Raw genomic sequence first — 20,164 nt, forward strand, 5'->3', positions numbered from 1 at the left:
TATGCATCGATTTTAGAACCATTGAGATCAAAGCTCTGCTGTAACCATTGCTCTCAAAGGTGGTTCTCAAGGTGTTAATTTCCTCTTGTAGAGCTGACACTTCAGAAATCCTCCTGGCCCTGGTAGTCAAAGTTGTAAGGATACCATGTTTCTGGGCAGGGTGATGGTGAGAATCTGCGTGGAGATATCTATTGGTGTGTGTAGGCTTACGATAAACGCTGTGTCCTAAAGATCCATCCTCTTTCTTGGTGACGAGAACATCTAAAAATGATATTTTGCCATCAGATTCCATTTCCTTGGTGAACCAAATGGAATGGTGCTGGTGATTAAGGTGATCTAGAAAATGACCAAGATAGTCTTCACCTTCTGTCCATACGACAAACATATCATCCACACATCGCCACCAGATCTTTGGTTTGCAAGGTGGTGATGATAAAGCTCTCTCTTCAAAGTTTTCCATGAAGAAATTAATAATAATAATGTTATTTGCTTTACGTCCCACTAACTACTTTTTAAGGTCTTCAGAGACGCCAAGGTGCCAGAATTTAGTCCCGCAGGAGTTCTTTTACATGCCAGTAAATCTACCGACATGGGCTGTCTTATTTGAGCACCTTCAAATACCACCGGACTGAGCCAGGTTCGAACCTGCCAAGTTGAGGTTAGAAGGCCAGCGCCTTAACCGTCTGAGCCATTCAGCCCGGCATGAAGAAATTAGCCACAACAGGACAGAGAGGACTTCCCATGGCTACACCATCCGTCTGTTCATAATATTTCCCATTCCATAGAAAGTAGGAGGAGGCCATGCAGTGATAGAAAATCCTTGCGAGGAACACCTTCCTTATGTATTTTGGGAATTCCTCTGAGACTGTATGGGCTTCCCAAAATATATAAGAGAGGTGTTCCCCTTAGGCCTTTTGTTAGTATGATTGGTTCCCCAACATATGCCCTTTCTAAATATTTAGGTAGTCAACTTAAACCACTCCTTCCTATATTAAGGATTCCATACATTTCATTGAGTTAAAAATTATATCACTTCAGCCAGGTGATATCTTAGCGAGTCTCGACGTGGTGTCTCTGTTTACGAGAGTACCTACTGATGGTGTTATGTCTCTCATTAATTATATTTTTACTGAAGAGACTGCAAGGCTTTTCTATCACTGCATGACCTCTTCCTACTTTCTATGGAATGGGAAATATTATGAACAGACAGATGGTGTGGCCATGGGAAGTCCTCTCTCTTGTTGTGGCTAATTTCTTCATGGAAAACTTTGAAGAGAAAGCTTTGTCATTGGCACCTTGCAAACTAAAGATCTGGTGGCGATATGTGGATGATGTGTTTGTCGTATGGACAGAAGGTGAAGACAATCTTGGTCACTTTCTGGATCACCTTAATCACCAGCACCATTCCATTTGTTTCGCCATGGAAATGGAATCTGACGGCAAAATACAATTTTTAGATGTTCTCGTCACCAAGAAAGAGGATGGATCTTTAGGACACAGCATTTATCATAAGCCTACACACACCAATAGATATCTCCACGCAGATTCTCACTATCACCCTGCCCAGAAACATGGTATCCTTACAACTCTGACTACCAGGGCCAGGAGGATTTCTGAAGTGTCAGCTCTACAAGAGAAAATTAACACCTTGAGAACCACCTTTGAGAGCAACAGTTACAGCAGAGCTTTGATCTCAATGGTTCTGAAATTGATGTATAATTGGACGTCTTAAGGCAAAAGATGTAAAAGGAACTGCTTACCTACATTACATACATAACATGACGGATCGTATTGCTAAAATCTTACGTAGGTACCATGTATGAATAGTTTTTGGAACATCAATTAAGATTCGGCAGATCCTGCGACCAACTAAGGATAGTTTGCCTAAGTTGCAACAACCTGGTATCTACAGAGTTCCCTGTACTTATGGGCAGACTTCGAGAACGGTATGTACTCGCATTAAAGAACATACCAGGTGTATCAAACTCAACCAACCTGATAAATCAGCTGTTGATGATCATGCCTTAACACCTGGTCATGATGTCTTGTTCCAAAGAAGTGGATGTTCTTGCCCGTATAAAGCAATTTCGTCCAAGAATTATCAGGGAGGCGGTTGAAATACGTAAACACCCAGATAATTTCAACCGCAATACAGGCTACAACCTCAGTGAATCATGGCTACCATTCGTTGTCTCTAGCATGGGGCTAAAATGGCGTCCCTTTTACACCTTAGGGCACCATTTTAAGTACCTTGTTGCTTTCTCCTTGCTTTTCATTTCAATGTTGTCTCCTGATGAAAAAAGGCAAGGTTTCTTTGGAAATGCATAGAGTGTGTTTATAATTAATTACATAGCATAAGCCCAAAATTTACTTCATGAATAGTTACACGAGCCGTGAAAGTCTAAATGATAATACTACTGCTTTTGTTAGAATTTACAAACTTCATCATATAGATCGATACTGATACAGTTTAAATTAAGAACTAGCATTAGATTTTTTTTGCTAGGGGCTTTACGTCGCACCGACACAGATAGGTCTTATGGCGACGATGGGATAGGAAAGGCCTAGGAGTTGGAAGGAAGCGGCCGTGGCCTTAATTAAGGTACAGCCCCAGCATTTGCCTGGTGTGAAAATGGGAAACCACGGAAAACCATTTTCAGGGCTGCCGATAGTGGGATTCGAACCTACTATCTCCCGGATGCAAGCTCACAGCCGCGCGCCTCTACGCGCACGGCCAACTCGCCCGGTCAGCATTAGGTTTAGTGATTCACCCAATAATACACTTCACTGATAGATCTTCAGTATTGATGAGGAATTGTAGAATAAGAAGAAAGCTGGATAAACACAGGAAAAGGGAAGCAATAGGCATTCCATGCTAGACTGGAAAGAAAAGAGGTCTTCATTAAGATAAAATCCAGATTTCAACTTCTTAAGTATTTAAACATAAATGTGAAGTGTATTGATTGGGTGGACCACTAAACCTAACTCTAGTTCTTAACACTACTCCTTTGTCGGAAATCACCCAGAACAAATCATGCTGCTTTCCTTCAGATTGTTTCCAGTTCTTGTATCAAGGAGTCCTCATGTGCATCCCATACACTGGAACAATATTCTAATTGGGGTCTTACCACAGACTTATATGCCCTCTCCTTTACATCCTTACTACAACTTCTAAAAACTATCATAACCATGTCAAGTCATCTGTAACCTTTCGTAACACCTTTAATATGATTACCCCAATGAAAATCATTCCTTATATTAACACCTAGGTACTCACAGTAATCCCCATGAATTGCAATCACCCCATCAACACAGTAATTAAAACAGAAGTTTTCCTCATGGTGAAACTGATAACCTGGCTTGTCCTCCTGTTTACCATAGTACCATCTCACGACATTGTTTAAGTCCCTCTGCAGTTGCTCACAGTCCTACAACTCACTTACCACTCGACACAGTATAACATCATCTGCAAATATCTATATCTGTATTTCCAGTTCTTTACTCATATCATTTATATAAATAAGAAAACATAAAGGCCCAATAATATCTGAAGACTGCAGTTTACCGTGATGTTGAAATTATACTTGCCATGATTAGAATTTAAAAAATGTAAATGTTTCAGCGCTTGGTGAACCTTCTTCAGCTGCAAAAAAAATAAAACATTTTTTTAAAAAATATGCAATACCAGAACATAACAACACAATCACAATTTATCAAACATGTAATCTTACAAAAACATTTTAATACAGTCAAACCTCCCTTCTGTGGACACCGTTGGTTCCGAGGAAAAATGTCCGTTACGAGAGGTATCTGCTAAAACAAGTTTGTAAAAATAATCGAACATCCACCTTTAATATAAACATACTGTATTTGCGATTTCTCAAGCTTTTCTTGTAACATTTGTCCACTCACACAGTTTCTTCACTCGAGCACACTTAAACGACTCATATATCCTAACGTTCACTTCTGAGAAACTGACTCCCGCTTTCTTTTCATTCCTCGATTCCTATTTTCCTCCCACTCCTTTAAAATTTCAGATCTATTCTTCGCAATAGTGTTTATTTGAGTTTTCTCGCAGTTGAATTTTTTAGCAAGCTTTCTCACTGAAAGTGCCTTGTCACTTTCTATAATCACATTTCTTCTTGCCTCGAGATTTAAACACGATCGTCCCTTGTTACTCATGTTTAACAGACAACTAAAATACTACGGTATTTCTGTCTCACTAATTAGCGCCTGTACTGTCTTTTCCTTTTCAAATTGACTACCTGAGCTCGACCTTATCAGCGACAATCCAAGTTATGAATAGAATGATGCAAGAAGGGAAGAAAATCCCCAGGTAACTTGTAAGTCAACAATCTCTGGCAGCATTTCTGGGCAATTAGAATTCTCAGAATAGGCCTATACACCACTAGGTAGAACTGCATTCCGATGTACCTTCTCTCCCTTTGCACTCAAAATATTACAAACATTCAAAAGGGATTTCCTTATGTCTTAATAATTGTTTTAAAAGAAAGGATGGCATGTGGTCCGGCATAATAAATTGTCCTGCAACGTGTAAAGTGTCCGCTTAAGTTAAGTGGATGGGACAAATAGCGATGTCCGCTGTCCGGAGTTCGAGGTGTCTGCTTAAATGAGGACAATTTAACACTTGTGTTATATAAAATAAAATCGGTTCCAAGGAAAATTGTCCATATAGGGAGGTGTTCGCTGAATAAGGGTGTCCGTTAGGGCAGGTTCAACTGTACACTTTAAAAGGTTGACAAGAGCAAGTATTCTTGTCATTAAAAGTTCATTAAAAGAACTATTCTTGATGATGAGCTGAAAGGATGCAATGAAATTGACTAAAATGTATTAAATGTTGTGGACAAAGAATGGGTTTGTTCAAAACTTCAGTCACTGTGTAGAATTAAAATAAATAAAAAATAACAGTTGTGATGGACTTTTCAAAATGGAACAGATTGAATGTTGTGAAGTTGAATTTTGTAGGTTTTCATAAAGTCTAGAAAGAAGGAAATTATATAAAATTAGAAGGAAGGAAAGAAGACGACAAGATAAGAGAAACTAATCAATAACAAATTGGGAAACTTATTGTACTTGTTGATAATGTTGGAGTGTGTAGACTGGCACAGCTGTTGTGTGAAGTGAAGGTTGCAATTGGAGCTACTACTAGTGATGTGAGATAGTGGTAGGGGGAGCAGGTCTGGTTAAAGGGCAGGTTGTTCAGAGAGTGTTGGATATTTTAGGAATGTTTTTTGTTTTTTGTATATTGGTGATACAAAATATTTCTTTGTAAAGTATGTTGATATCATCAAAAATTTCATTCAAGGTCAGGTTTGGATTGTATGTTTTATCCAAATGTTTGTGTACGGTATATTTTTGTAAATGTTGAGCAAGTCACTCTTTTGTAGTCTATTTAAGATATCAAAGTCTTGATCTATCAAAGTTTAAAAAAAATTTTAATCTACCATGGTTGATTGCTGAAAATGTGTTGTGTTTTCTGGCATTTACATGTTCTAGGTACCTTGATTGCAAACTTCTATTACCTAGGAATGGTACCTATTTGTCCAACGTATCCTGCCTTGCAGTGTAAACATTATAATTTGTAAACTCCAAAGCTTAAGAACACATTTGTTGTGTTTACAGTATGAGTGTTATAAAATATGTTAGAGTTGTTTGTTCTGAAGGCTATATTGAAATTACATTTTTCGAACATGTTTGAAACTTGAAAGATCTTTTAGTCAATCTATGTGAAGGCAATATTTTTTTTCCTTTGCTTCTTTGGTGAGTAAAATGATTGGTTTGCTTATTTTATTTATTATCTTACTGACATACTTCCTATTGTAACCATATTTTGAAGTTACCGTATGTTATATATGGTATTCATTTCTTTTTTTGTAATTTTTAGTAGATAGAGGGATGTTCATTGATCAATTGATTAAATTTTTTTTCAAATGTCTTGATGTTGAGAATCTTGTCTTATACTGGTATTAATGGTTTGTGTGAGTTTGTTAAAGATATGAAATGTTAAGCGTTTGTTTCTTCTAGTGATTTTTAGCTTAAGGCACTTCAAGGAGTTTTTTATTTCTGATTCTAAGGTGAATTTGATGAAGTCTATATAGTTGACTTGTTTTAGTAGGGTTATTGCATTTATGATTTGTTGGTCCATTATGGTAAATCTACATATCTGACCCAATATCTGTTTGTTTGTTGATTATTTTGTTGTTTTCTAAATTATCCAAATAAATCTTGCTGGAGTGCCTATTGGTAATCAAGTTTGTTGATAAATTTTATTATTGAACATGAAATAATTATTGTCTGCAATAAATTGTAGGATGATGAAGAATCCTTTTATATCTGTTTCACTGTGTTTGCCGTATTCTTTTAAGTTATTACTTATAGACTACCCGGTACAGTTAATTGTTTCAGTTATGGGAATGTTGGAATACATGTTTGTGATATCATAAGAATGGATGGTGTTGTTAGGCAGTAAATTTATATTTTTAATATTACCTATTACAAAATTCAATGGAAAGTTTTACCAAATTTGCAATAAATGTGTAATTACCGGTACTTGTTTTAAACTTTGGATGAATTGTGAATGTTTTATGTGGAACTGAAATGAAATGAAATGGTGTATGGCTTTTAGTGCCGGGAGTGTCCGAGGACATGTTTGGCTTGCCAGGTGCAGGTCTTTCTATTTGACACACGTAGGCGACCTGTGCTTCATGATGAAAACGAAATGATGATGAAGACAACACATACACCCAGCCCTCGTGCCAGAGAAATTAACCAATGATGGTTAAAATTCTCGACCCAGCCAGGAATCGAACCTGGGACCCCGGTGACCAAAGGCCAGCACGCTAACCATTTAGCCATGAAGCCGGACTATGTGGGACTATTTCTAAAGTTAATTGTGGGTTTGATGGAAAAAAGATCTTGCTGCTGTGGGAAGTCTTGGGAACATATTGATTAGCTTTGTAGTTTGTTCCTCACTTATTAGAAAGTGATTGTTCTTGAGGATTTGTTTTAACTTCCTTTGTGTTACATTAGAGGATCTCTTTTATTGTGGAAAATATGCCTATGAAAAGATATTTGGTTTTTGTTATGCAATTGTTTGTTTATTATAACTGTCTTCTTATCTTTATCTGCATATCAACATTCAAACCTCATATTACGTATGATGTTATAGGTTTACAATTTTACGTTTGCAAAACAATTTACACACTTCATGGATTTATTCAGTGAAGGTTCTAGATTAATATGAATGCAATAAATAAATATTTACTTTCGGCTTTACTGCTTCCCGCCACCTTGCCAATGAACTGCATTTTTAAACTCTTCTTCCTACCCCCTGGTGGCCAAGCGCTAAATAAAAACAACTAAAGTACATGCTACCTGTCCCACACAATCACTGCAGTCCGGTCCAGCACCAAGAAAATGTCAAATAAGCTCAGACATAAATAAAATACGAACCCACACAATTGTGCGTACACGGTCTGAAAGGGATAAGGAATTTCATTTCAACAGCTTGCAGTTGACTTACTTCTTTTTTATGTATGACACAACTCTCCAGATGGGCAGGAGATAAGTCTTAAACAGGGTCTGTTTAGCCCTCTGAAGAACTCCCTTGACCCATACTATGTTCGAAGGAAGAAGGTGGATCCTTTTTGCACCCTGTTCAACACTTCGTACTTGGCACTTCTGTCATTTGATATTGTACTCCCCAGATATTTAAAGGTATTCACACATTTAATCCCTCTCCCTCCAGGGTGAGGTTATAAGGTGTATTTGTCCTGCCTACTTTCATTACCACTGTTTTGCACTTGCTCACAGTTTCTTTAAACTTGGTGTTCAAAAGATCCAGTCTCCTCTGAACATCTCCCTCCATATACATGTGGACCAGAAGTGCAATCCAAACCTGAAGTTATATGAAATTTCTGATGATATTAACAACATACTTTACAAAGATATAGGTATTTAATATTACCAATAAACAAACACCTCACTCCCAACAACCTCCTCTTTAATCAGACCTGCTCCCATACTACTATCTCCCCTCACTAGTAGTAGCTCAAACTGCAACCTTCACTTCACACAACAGCTGTGCCAGTCCACACACACCAACATTATTAACAAAGAGCAAGTACAATAAGTTTCCTAATTTGTTATTGTTTAGTTTCTCTGTATTTTTAGTCTTTTTTTCTTCATTTTAATCTACATAATTTCCTTCTCTCCAGACAATACTCACAAGACCAGGCTTAATAGGACTTGATGAAAACCTACAAGATTCAACACAACATTCATCCTTGGTTCCGTTTTGACAATGTCCATCACAGCTGCTGTTTTGTGTGTTTTAATTCTTCATGGTCACAAACATTTTGAACAAATCCATTCTTCATCTACAACATTTAATTTATTTTAATCAATTCTGCAGCATCCTTTGAGCTCATCAAGAACTTTTAATGATAAAAAGGACTTCCTATTGTCAACCTCTTCAAGTGAATGGTGTTTTTATAAGAACACTTGTTTGATGAATTGTGATTGTGTTTTTAAAATTCTAATCATGGCAAAAAATCTTCAGTTTTTAAAGTACAAAACTAAAATATACTGTAATAGTATTGAAAGGTGAACTTTGCTCCAGCAGTAGACCTCATGGAGCCCCTCTTAAGCGTTTTAAGGACCACCACACATCATGAAGACAACTGGTATAGATATACAGGCATGGGAAGAATGTGCTGTGGACTACTCACTGTGGCGGAACACTACATCCACCACTGTCAACTTGTTTGAAAGAGAACTCCGCAGACATCAAGAGGCCAAGCGACAAGCAAGAAAACTCTGTCAATTACAACCCCGCCCTCCTCCATCCATTCAGTGTATTTGTGTGGGCTTATGTTTTACGCAAGGATTGGTCTGTTTAGTCATCATAAACACATCCATAAACTGAGTTGAACTGGTCAATGTATGCAGGAAGAAATTATATATACTCAGATCGAGTTACAGCCGACAACATGGCTCAAGCGGCAGCATGCTGGCCTCTTACCGCTGGGTTCCGTGGCTCAAATCTCAGTCATTCCATGCGAGATTTGTGCTGGACAAAGCGGAGGCAGGACAGGTTTTTCTCCGGGTACTCCAGTTTTTCCTGTCATAATTCATTCCAGCAACACTCTCCAGTATCATTTCTTTTCATCTGCCAGTCATTAATCATTGCCCCAGTGGAGTCCAACAGGCTTCGGCAGCCAGCACAATTCCTATCCTCGCCACTATAAGGGGGCTTCATTTATTCCGTTCCTGACCCGGTCGAATGACTGGAAACAGACTGTGGATTTTCATTTCATTTCAGTATTGAAAGGTGGAAAAGTATTTTTTTTTTTTTTTTTTTTTAAATCCGTACACAATTTTGTTAGTCAATAGGGAACAATTATGAAGTTCATAACATGAAAGGAGGGATCTCGAACATCCCAGACAGGACACAAAGAGAGAGTGTTATTGAGTTTTGTCTTGGTGTTGGACATGACTTGACAAGAGAAACACCTCCATAGCTTCAGCATTCTTCCTGAACTGCACTGCAAGCTTTGCAACTGACAGAAAATTATGGACAGAAGTCATCTGAAAATTTGTACTGCTCTAACAAGCAAGAACGACAGAGTGCTACTGAAAAGCAAGAGGACATGTGGGTAAAGAATGTATTTATCAGAGTATCTGCCAGTGGACACAAAATTTTTGAAATGATTTATTTGTATAGTAAGATAAAAGCACTAGGTATGAAAATAATGTTCAGTATCTCTACTTTTGTTATCAGGATCCTCAATCAGCCAGATGTTAAAAGGCCTTTTTTCTTCTTTGCGATTTAGCACTAATGAAAAAGCTGGAGACTATCTAGCAAATGAAAATTAGCGATTTCCTCAAACCATGCTAGATTTCAAGCTTTGAGGCTTCATAATTGTTCATAAATGTTTTGTATATCATACTGTGTGTGAGTCTTAAGAAGGGTGTTATTTTATTTTCTCTGATTGCAATTTATTGTTGCAGACTGTGGAATTCTTCCAACGACTTTTCATGTTCGCCTTTTTAAGGTGTTATCTTGAAAAGACTCCTTACTCCTCCAATTACAATTCTGGATGTTATTCAGGAAGGTGGATTATACTAGGCCGCTTCTTATGGAGTACAGACGTCTGTTGCAGCTGCTCCTGACATGGAGAGTCACAAAGTTTCAGCAGAAATGACACATAGGATTATAGCGATTTCAGAAGAGTTGAGATAATAATAATAATAATAATAATAATAATAATAATAATAATAATAATAATAATAATAATGTGTGTGTGTGTGTGTTCATGTTATTACTCTTCATGTGTATCTATTTTTAAAAATAGAAATTTTTCAATTTGCATTTTTCATAAAATTTTGAAATTAATTATCTGGATTTTTGGTTGATTGGATCATCCCTAGTACCAATTAGTCTGGATAATAGTTCCTTCCTACTGTACATTTGTTTTTGTCATGGGGAGAAAGAAAACAAAAATACAAATTTTAAGCAATATAGATACGAAGCAGAGTATCCATGCGTACTAGCACACTGTGCCTATGGAGCCAACTTCAGCATTCCAGAGGCACATGGGTTCGAACGCCACTGTCGGCTGTCCTGAGAATGATTTTCTGTGGTTTCTTATTTTCACTTCGAGACAAATGCCATACAATTCCAATTAATAAGTCACAGCAGATTTCTTCCACCTCCTAATCCAATTTCATTCACCATCATTTATTTCCTCTCAATGGAGGTTGGCATCAGGAAGAGCATCTGGTGGCAAAAACATGCCAGGAAGAAGGACTAAGGAGGTAGACAAACAAACACATTTCTTTATTCTTTTCTTATTAGAGAATTTATATTAATCATAGCCCAATATGGGCTTTTATAGTGATCTGATGTGCTATTCAATCCCAATTGAAAAGTGATAATATATAGCTCCTAATAAATAAATTATTATAAAAATAAAACAAGTGTAATAAACAATGTTATGTACAAGTTTCACTTTGACTTAGATCAATGTGGGAACACTTCACATTACACACACGTACTTATTAACACATTTAACTGTCTGTGATAAACAAGAGAGAAGAAATTGAGCAGTTCAGCATTTTATATCAGGTGAATGGTGTTGTAAGGTCATTTTCTGTGAGAACTTTGGGGTGGTGCCCAGTAGGTACTACAAGATATATTTGTTTGAGAATTTTTTGAAGACAATAGAGGAGCTATTAGATTCAATATGGCTGATTATCTTTAGTCAGGTCCTTCATCACATTATATGCAACAATTTAACAGCCTCAATCAAGAAAAGTTAGTATTTATGGTAAAAATGATCAGTTGTGCTGATTGCACAGCAAACATTCCTTTCTCAAAGGCAGCTGTTGGTCTGAACACCAGGTGCCCTCAAAGCCCTTAGTGCAAGGAGATTTAATTTAATCCGTTTAGTATTTTATAACACTACCTTGGTTTGAACTTGAATGGAACTGTTAAGAGGAAAGTTCTCAAAAAGTGAAGAAATGATTGCTTCTCTTTCAACAGAAAGGTACTATTCAAATATGCTATACATCAAATTTTCCTAAATATCATTTTCCTTAATGTGAACTTGCTGTATCTCAAGCCTCCTATTATAGAGATAGTGAGTATTTTTGCTGGAATTATATTAACAAATTGTACATGCTCATCTATTAAAGTAAAACTTTGTTCAAAGAAGTACATTACACAGAGACTAGAAAATCCAGACAGCATGGCATACAGATTTCAAGCTAGTTACAAACACTTAAAAAAATGTATCAAGTTGAAGAACTGCATCTACTTGGGACTCAAAACTGTTATCAGCAAGGTGGTAGGGATTAATCAAAATATCAAATCAGTAATCAGTGAAATGGTTTAAAATTCAATCTCCTTATGACCTAATCTTACCATGGTGAACTCATAATGACTTAACTCTGCATAAAAAATCTTTCATATCTCCTTGTTTTCTGAAAATCCTGTGTCTCTCAACATACACAGAGCAATTGTGAAGTGGTAGCTGCCAGAGTTGACTGCAGCAGGGAAGCACGTTGAAGCTCACCTGTCAAGGTTTCATTCCTGCACACGTGTGCCTTTCAGTTATTCGCTTTAATAATTATTACTAAACGCTGAAGTTCCTAAGCCATATGAAGAGTTCTGAAGAAGGAAAGAATTGACTAAATCTGTGCATCATTTGCATGCTCTCCAAATAAATCTCTATGATGTGTTGTACAGGAAGTTGCTGTTTCAAAAGCCTTTGTGCATACGGTTATCAAATTTCTTAAACTGAAACATTAGTGACTATCATGCACAAATTACAGCCTCGTGACAATGAAAAACTAGTGAATTTCTGTAATTGAGTTTTGCAAAGTATTGCTGACAGCATTATTGATCCACATATCTTTTTTTTTTTAACAAGGCATGGTTTCAATTGCACGGTCATGTAGCTTCACATTTGTGCTGTAACCACATCACTTCAATGATCATTTACAGAAGCTCAATTTCTTACTCATTCTTGATTCAACAGTGTATGAGAAAATGCAAGAAAAAACATCTGAATGAATATTTTGTGCCTTGTGTTAATAGCTGCCAGATTGTATGAGTCAGATCACAGTTAAACACACACAAAACGACCGTCATGAGAAGATTTCACTTCGAAAATATAACAGTACACATTTCATTGTTCTTTCTGTTCAGAGCATAGGTCTTGCCTGGGATGTGAAGTACTTTGTATTTCGACTTGCGAAGTCTATGTTTACTTCCTGGAATTCTCTCCACTTTGTGAATGTTGTGCCTGTAACAGAAATAAGACTCAAACAGTTCTGTAAAGTGAACTACCTCAATAATATATCCTTATGTAACAGATGAGGTATAAAAAAAAGTATGGAAATATGTCAAAGGCAGGAAAGTATAGACAGAGGGAGCAACAGAAAGCATTCTCTCACCTTATCAACCCCAGTTTGGTTATGCATTCTTTCTTATCTCCCAATTAGTTCCCACTTCCTACCTTCATAAGCAGTTCTAAGTATCGTAGTTACTTTATCCGTGATAACCTTGGCCAAGGAGAGAGATAGTGGTGAAGAGGAGGGGATTGACTAAGTCTGAGAAAACAGTTTAAATAAATTAAATAAGATGTTAGCTCTGCAATTTACAAGTGATCATTCAATATCAATAACTACTGATATGCATTTAGGGCAGTTGCCCAAGTGGCAGATTCCCTATCTGTTGTTTTCCTAGCATCTTAAATTATTATAAAGAAATTGGAAATTTATTGAACATCTCCCTTGGTAAGTTATTCCAATCGCTAACTCCCCTTCCTATAAACAAATACTTGCCCCAGTTCGTCCTCTTGAATTCCAACTTTATCTTCATGTTGTGATCTTTCCTACTTTTAAAGACACCACTCAAAACTTATTCGTCTACTAATGTCATTCCACTGGCAGCTCAGAATATACCACTTATAGTTGGTCTGTTATTGGATATTATAAATTTTCCAGCTAACTCATTCCCGGTTGCCAGCATTTCACCCGAGTGTGCCAGGTGGGCTCATCAGTTGGTAAATGGCACACCCACCAAGACGCACGGCTAGTGCATACCGTGGAGGCCACTGCGTAGGCTACTTAGAGCCACCAGCAGAGCCAATGCACTATGAGAGACTGTCTCATTTTCAAAAATTGATGCTTGCCTGGCCATCACATGATAAAGATGTTGATTCCCATAGGAAACCTGAAATATTTGTTCCAAATGAGTAAATTTCTGAATGAGTAAATTTACTTGGAACAAATATTTCAGGTTCCCTATGGGAATCAACATCTTTATCATATACCACTTAGTCGAGCAGCTCATCTCCTTTATCCCAAGCCTTCCTATTCCAAAGTTTGCAATATTTTTGTAACGCTACTCTTTTGTCAGAAATCCCCCAGAACAAATCAAGCTGCTTTTCTCTGGATCTTTTTCTGGTTCTTGAATCAAGTAATCCTGGTGAGGGTCCCCATACACTGTACCCATACTCTACAGTACTTGGGGTCTTACCAGAGACTTATATGCCCTTTCCTTTACATCCTTATTACAACCCCTAAGTAACCTCATAACCATGTTCAGAGATTTTCACTCCATCAATGCAGTAATTAAAACAGAGATCTTTTCCTATTTTTGAAACAACCTGACTTTTAACCCCATTTATCATCATAGCATCACCTACTCTCCATATCACAACATTATCAAAGTCATTTTGCAGTTGCTCACAATTTAACATTTATTACTCTATACAGAATAACATCATCCACAAAAAGCCTTATCTCTGATTCCACTTCTTTACTCATATCATTTAATATAAGAAAACAAAGGTCCAATAATACTGCCTTGATGAATTCCCCTCTTAATTACAAGGCGTGTTTTTTAAGTAAGGTCCATTTGAAAATAAGTACACAACAAAAGGTTATTTCAAAAAAGTAAATTTATTTTCTGAAAGTACATAGTTCACTTTATTTTTCAACATAGTTGCCAAGTTTTTTCAAACACTGTCTTATCATACCTTGTAACCAATTTTAAAATACTTTCTTCATAGAAACTTGGCACCTGCTCCGATAACCAAGAGTTCACTGCCGTTTTCACGTCGTCGTCGTCATCATTGTAATGGTTGCCACTGAGGTGATGTTTGAGGTGGAGGAACAGATGGTAATCGCTCGGCGCAAGATCAGGACTGTAGGGTGGGTGGTCTAAAACTTCCCAGCCAAAACTGTCCAATAAATCGCGGGTCTGACCTGCAATGTGAGGTCTTGCATTGTTATGGAGAAGGACAATTCCCTTTGTCAGCATGCCGCATCTTTTGTTTTGAATCGCTTTCTCGGGGTTTGGCAGTATGCTTCTGCACTGATAGTGGTTCCTCGTTGCATGAAGTCGACCAACAAAACACCATGCCTATCCCAAAACACCGACGCCATGATTCTGCGCTGGGACAGAGTCTGTTTGGCCTTCACTTTTACAGGCGAGTGTGTGTGTCTCTATTCCATGCTCTGTTGCTTCAATTCGGGCATGATATAAGAAACGCATGTTTCGTCTCCAGTTACGATCTGACTCAAGAAGCCATCACCTTCTTCGTCATAACGAGTCAAGAACTTCATCGCACACTCAAATCTTTGATTTTTGTGGTCCTCTGTTAGGAGTTTCGGGACCCAACGGGAGAAAAGTTTCCTAAACTTTAGGTGTTCAGAAACAATGTTGTAAAGCACTGATCTCGACACGTCAGGAAATTCATTTGAGAGACCTGTTATTGTAAAGCGCCTGTTCTCACGAATCTTCGCTTCAACTAAAGCCACCAAATTGTCTGTAATCAAAGAAGGGCGACCGAAGCGGTCCTCATCATGGATGTTGTCATGGCCATCTTTGAATTGTCGTACCCACTTACGCACTTTGCTTTCACTCATAACAGTATTACCGTACACTTTGCAAATCTGTCGAGGAATTTCTGCAGCAGACAGGTTTCTTGCTGACAAAAACCGTATCACTGACCGAACCTCACGCGCGGCGAGCGAGTTGATAGTCAAACATTTTGAAAGCACAGAACAGAACCGTACAGGTTAGCTACAGAGCTCAAACTGAGCACAGTTGTTCCTGAGGCATGCCGGTACACGACGCACGTGCGCGTTGCGATATGCGCGTTAACTACCAGTTTCTACACCAAAACGGCCCTTACTTAAAAAACACTTCGTATTACAGGGTCAAATAAAGCTTTGCCTACTTTTATTCTCTGATAACTATTTTTTAGAAATATATAAAATATATGAAATACATGAAAATCACAAGGGAAAACCAATGTTCTACAATCTTAATAACACTAGTAACATCAGGTTGTAAGTTTCACCAGGAGGAAAAGTCCTCAGCTCAGAGGTTGAATTACTGTGTTGATGGAGTGACATGGAGATTACTATAAGTACATATGATAAAAGGTCTTCACTGAAACAAACACATTAATGAGATTGTAAATAAAAGTTACAGATCTCTTCGTATGGCTATGAGAGTACAGTAAGGATGTAAAAAGAGAGGGCATGGAAGTCACTGATTAAGCCTCATAGTATGTTTCCAGTGTACAGGACCCTCGCCAGGATTACTTCATTCAAGAACTGGAAAAGATACATAGGAAAGTAGCACAATTTGTAGGTACTGTGTGATTTGCAGAGTAAGAGTAGTGTTAGAAAAATTTTGCAAACACTGGGCTGGGAAGACTTGGAAGTAAGAAGACTAGCTGCTTGACTAAGCAGTACCTTCCAAGCTGTCAGGGGAGAGATGACGTGGGATGAAATTAGCAGACGAATGAACTTGAGTGGAGTTTTTAAAAGGAGGAAAGATCATAATATGAAGAAAACTTGGAATTCAAGAGGACAAACTGGTACAAATTTTTGTTTGTAGGAAGAACGTGACCTCGATAATGTTGTGAGATGGACAGCAGGCAATGGTATGATGATAAACGAGGTTAAAAGTCAGCTTGTGAGTTTCACAAATAGGAAAAGTCCTCTCAGTTTTAATTACTGCATTGAAGGGGTGAAAGTTCCTTTTGGGGATCAATGTAAGTATCTAGGTGTTAACATAAGGAAAGATCTTCATTTGGGTAATCACATAAATGGGACTGTAAATAAAGGGTACAGATCTCTGCACATGGTTATGAGGATATTTAGGGGTTGTAGTATGTAAAGGAGAGGGCATATAAGTCTCTGGTAAGACCCCAACTAGAGTATGATTCCAGTGTATGGGACCCTCACCAGGATTACTTGATTCAAGAACTGGAAAAAATCCAAAGAAAAGCAGCTCGACCACCTAATCAATACAATAAATAAATAAATAACTTACTGTTATTATTCTAATCAAATATCATCAATACGGATCAAAAATGATATTTATTACATGTAAGTGGTATGTTCCAAGCTGTCAGCGGAGAGATGGCGTGGAATGACATTAGTAGACGAATAAGTTTGAGTGGTGTCTTTAAAAGTAGGAAAGATCACAATATGAAGATCAAGTTGGAATTCAAGAGGACAAATTGGGGCAAATATTCATTTATAGGAAGGGGAGTTAGGGATTGGAATAACTTACCAAGGGAGATGTTCAATAAATTTCCAATTTCTTTGAAATCGTTTAAGAAAAGGCTGGGGAAAAAACAGATAGGGAATCTGCCACCTGGGTGTAAATGCAGATCAGTATTGATTGATTGATTGAAGATATTAGGGATTGGAATAACTTACTGGGGGAGATGATTGATAAATTTCCAACTTCTTTGAAATCATTTACAAAAAGACTAGGTTAACAACAGATGGGGAATCTGCCACCTGGGTGACAGACCTAAATGCAGATCAATGGTGATTAATTGATTGACTTATGGAGACAATCCCTGTGATGAACAGTGTGAAGATTTAATTTGTACTATCAATTGGTGTATGCATTTGGTGGGCTTGGCATAATGATATGTAATAGTATATTCTATCTCGACGAGTAGTTGGCACTGCATGTACATATATTCTGTTATTGAGGTTTATCAGTAAAAAATAATGTGGCAATAATGTTTCTTATAAATGCCATGTGTTCCTATTTACATTGCATAACCATTTTCATGCTAGGATTGTTCACAATGTGAACACCCCACAAAAACATACTGCTCTTAATACTGCATTGCACCTAAGTTGCTTATACAGTAAAACCTCATTAATTCAAAGTCGCTGGGACGCAAAAATTGGACTTCAAATGATGTGATTTCAAGTTAACCGCCAACTTGTAATTCAGAAATGCCAACCCTTGCCATGTCATATAATATTCTAAGACCCGTTACTGCATGCAATTAACCTTGATTCACAGTTTAAACCTTTCAAGTGCCATGGAAAAAAAAACTATTTCCAAATTGTATCCAACAAGGTGCATGTACAGTACTCAAATAATGGATAACTCTGATAACACACTGACATACATAACCTCACACAACAAAAGAAAAGCGTGATTCAAAGACGAGGAGAAATCTATGCTGGCTCCCCTGGATTACTGTACTGTATGCATTTTAGATGCCCTGTACTTGCACGGAAAGTACCTGATGCCCTTAAAACATCATGGCTTATCAAACTTTCCTATGACGAGGGGAGAAAATCTCTCACTTCCGTCTGCATTACGATGCAATACAGTGACTCTATCCTTGTACGATTTCCCACCATGGTACTTCTCTTGAAATTCAGAAATGCCAACCTTTGCCACGTCACAAAGTTTTCTAAGACCCATTAATGCATGCAATCACCTTGATTCACAGTTTAAAACTTTCAAATGCCATGGAAAAAACTATTTCCAAAATGTATCCAACAAGGGGCACTTACATTATTCAAATAATGCACGTGGATACATCACTAGCAAACATAACCTCACGCAACGAAAGAAAAAAACACAAGATCAAAGATGAGGACAAATTATGCTGGCTCTCCTGTGCAAATGTTTTATTTTTTAGATTACTGTACTGGTTGCATTTTTTCAGATGCCTTGCACTTGCATGGAAAGTGCTCAATGCCTTTAAAACATCATGGATTATCGAACTTTCCTATGACGAAGAGAGGAAGTCTCTCGCTTCAGTGTGCATTGCAACACAGTACAACGACCCCCACTCTTGTACGATTTCCCAGTTGGCACTTCTCTCCTTTAAAACCATAAGTCCATTTGGGCTCGGCATTGAACAGACAAAGCAGTTTCATTGGCAGTGACAATACTGTTCGGTGTGTACGAATTGATTATATGAGCCACCTTTTTTGCCAACTGTCGGCATTGCCAGTGTTCGCAGATTCTGCTTCTCCGCACACTGCCTGCCAAGTGATACTGTGGTGTTCCTTAAAACGCTGAATACAAAGGAACTGTGATTTCACTCTAACTTAGCAAATATGAATCATACTGTAGACATACTGAAGTGAGTGAAAGTGTGGAAAGCTATCCCTGCACGTTCCGGAAGATACGTTCTATCATGACGTGGATAAATTTTGAATTTAAATTACTCTGTAAAATACTACTTTTTTAAAAATATAAAGGCAGTTTTGAATTAAAAGTCTAAATTTCCGTAATGGGACCGACATTGTTCGAATTACGAATTGTCCATATTTTAAATTACTGTAAACATTTTAAATAACATGCAAAACTGTACCTCATGTTTCTGGGAACAAGAGCTTCTTCAAATTAGGCGGGATTTTGAATTAACTGATTTTGAATTATTGAGGTACAGTGGAACCTCGATTCTCCGTTTTTGGAGGGACCACCGAAAAAAAACGTACAACACGGGAAAACGGAAAATCCGGGAATGAATGAACCACGAACAATTTGGCTAAACATCACACAAAAAAAGAGAAGATATGTATATTTAAAATCTTACTAACACCCCTAAACCAAACTATAGCCCCAATGGGCCTTCCGCCTACCAAGCGACCGCTGCTCGGTCCGAACGCCTGCAGATTACGAGGTGACGCATGGTCAGTGTGACGAATCCTCTCGGCCGTTATTCCTACCTCTCTAGACCGGGATCGTAGAATGAGTGAACCTGGAACCAGCCCTCATATCCAGGTAAAAGTGTCTGACCTGGCCGGGAATCGAACCTGGGTCCTCCGGGTGAGAGGCAGGCAAGTTCGACCGCGGGGCCGGCTTCAAACATTAATTACCGGTTCGCGAGTTAAAAGTCTCGAAACTTTACATTCAGTTTTACCGGGGAAACTTCTTTCAGTTCAGCAACTTGGATCGGTCAAACTGTTCGAAAAAACCTATTAACATTAAGCCAAACAGTCGACCACAAGTATTTTTTAATTCTCTAATCTAGTAAAATAAAGCACATTGGATACAAAATCGTCCTACATGATGGCGAAATCCCTTTTTCTTTAAATCTTCCATTGTAATTTGGTCACCGGTATACTGTTCGTAGTCAGTTTGTGGAAATCTACCGCGCAAATTAGGCCTACGGCCTACATCGACTTTTAAAGGTTATGTTGAACTCGAGAATATTATTTCGAAGGTAAGTATCGATTCTCAAGTTTTCGAATGCATTATATTCAATAATCTCCGTCACTAATCACGATTAAATTGGAAAGAGAAAAAATATCATCAAAACTTCCGAATTTACGGTTATTC

General features: G+C 37.8%; 1 protein-coding gene across 2 annotated transcripts in view; it reads right to left on the reverse strand.

Moving 5' to 3' along the window:
• Positions 1-10,961: 10,961 nt before the first annotated feature.
• Positions 10,962-20,164, reverse strand: part of Mtp (microsomal triacylglycerol transfer protein) — a 221,940-nt gene continuing 212,737 nt past the window's right edge. For both annotated transcript variants that reach the window (XM_067138503.2, XM_067138504.2), the window contains one exon: positions 10,962-12,830. In XM_067138503.2, coding sequence (XP_066994604.2) covers positions 12,686-12,830 — 145 coding nt within the window. In that variant the 3' untranslated portion in view covers positions 10,962-12,685. The remainder of the gene's footprint in view (positions 12,831-20,164) is intronic.

This window comes from Anabrus simplex, chromosome 1, assembly GCF_040414725.1.
Source record: "Anabrus simplex isolate iqAnaSimp1 chromosome 1, ASM4041472v1, whole genome shotgun sequence".
Taxonomy (NCBI): domain Eukaryota; kingdom Metazoa; phylum Arthropoda; class Insecta; order Orthoptera; family Tettigoniidae; genus Anabrus; species Anabrus simplex.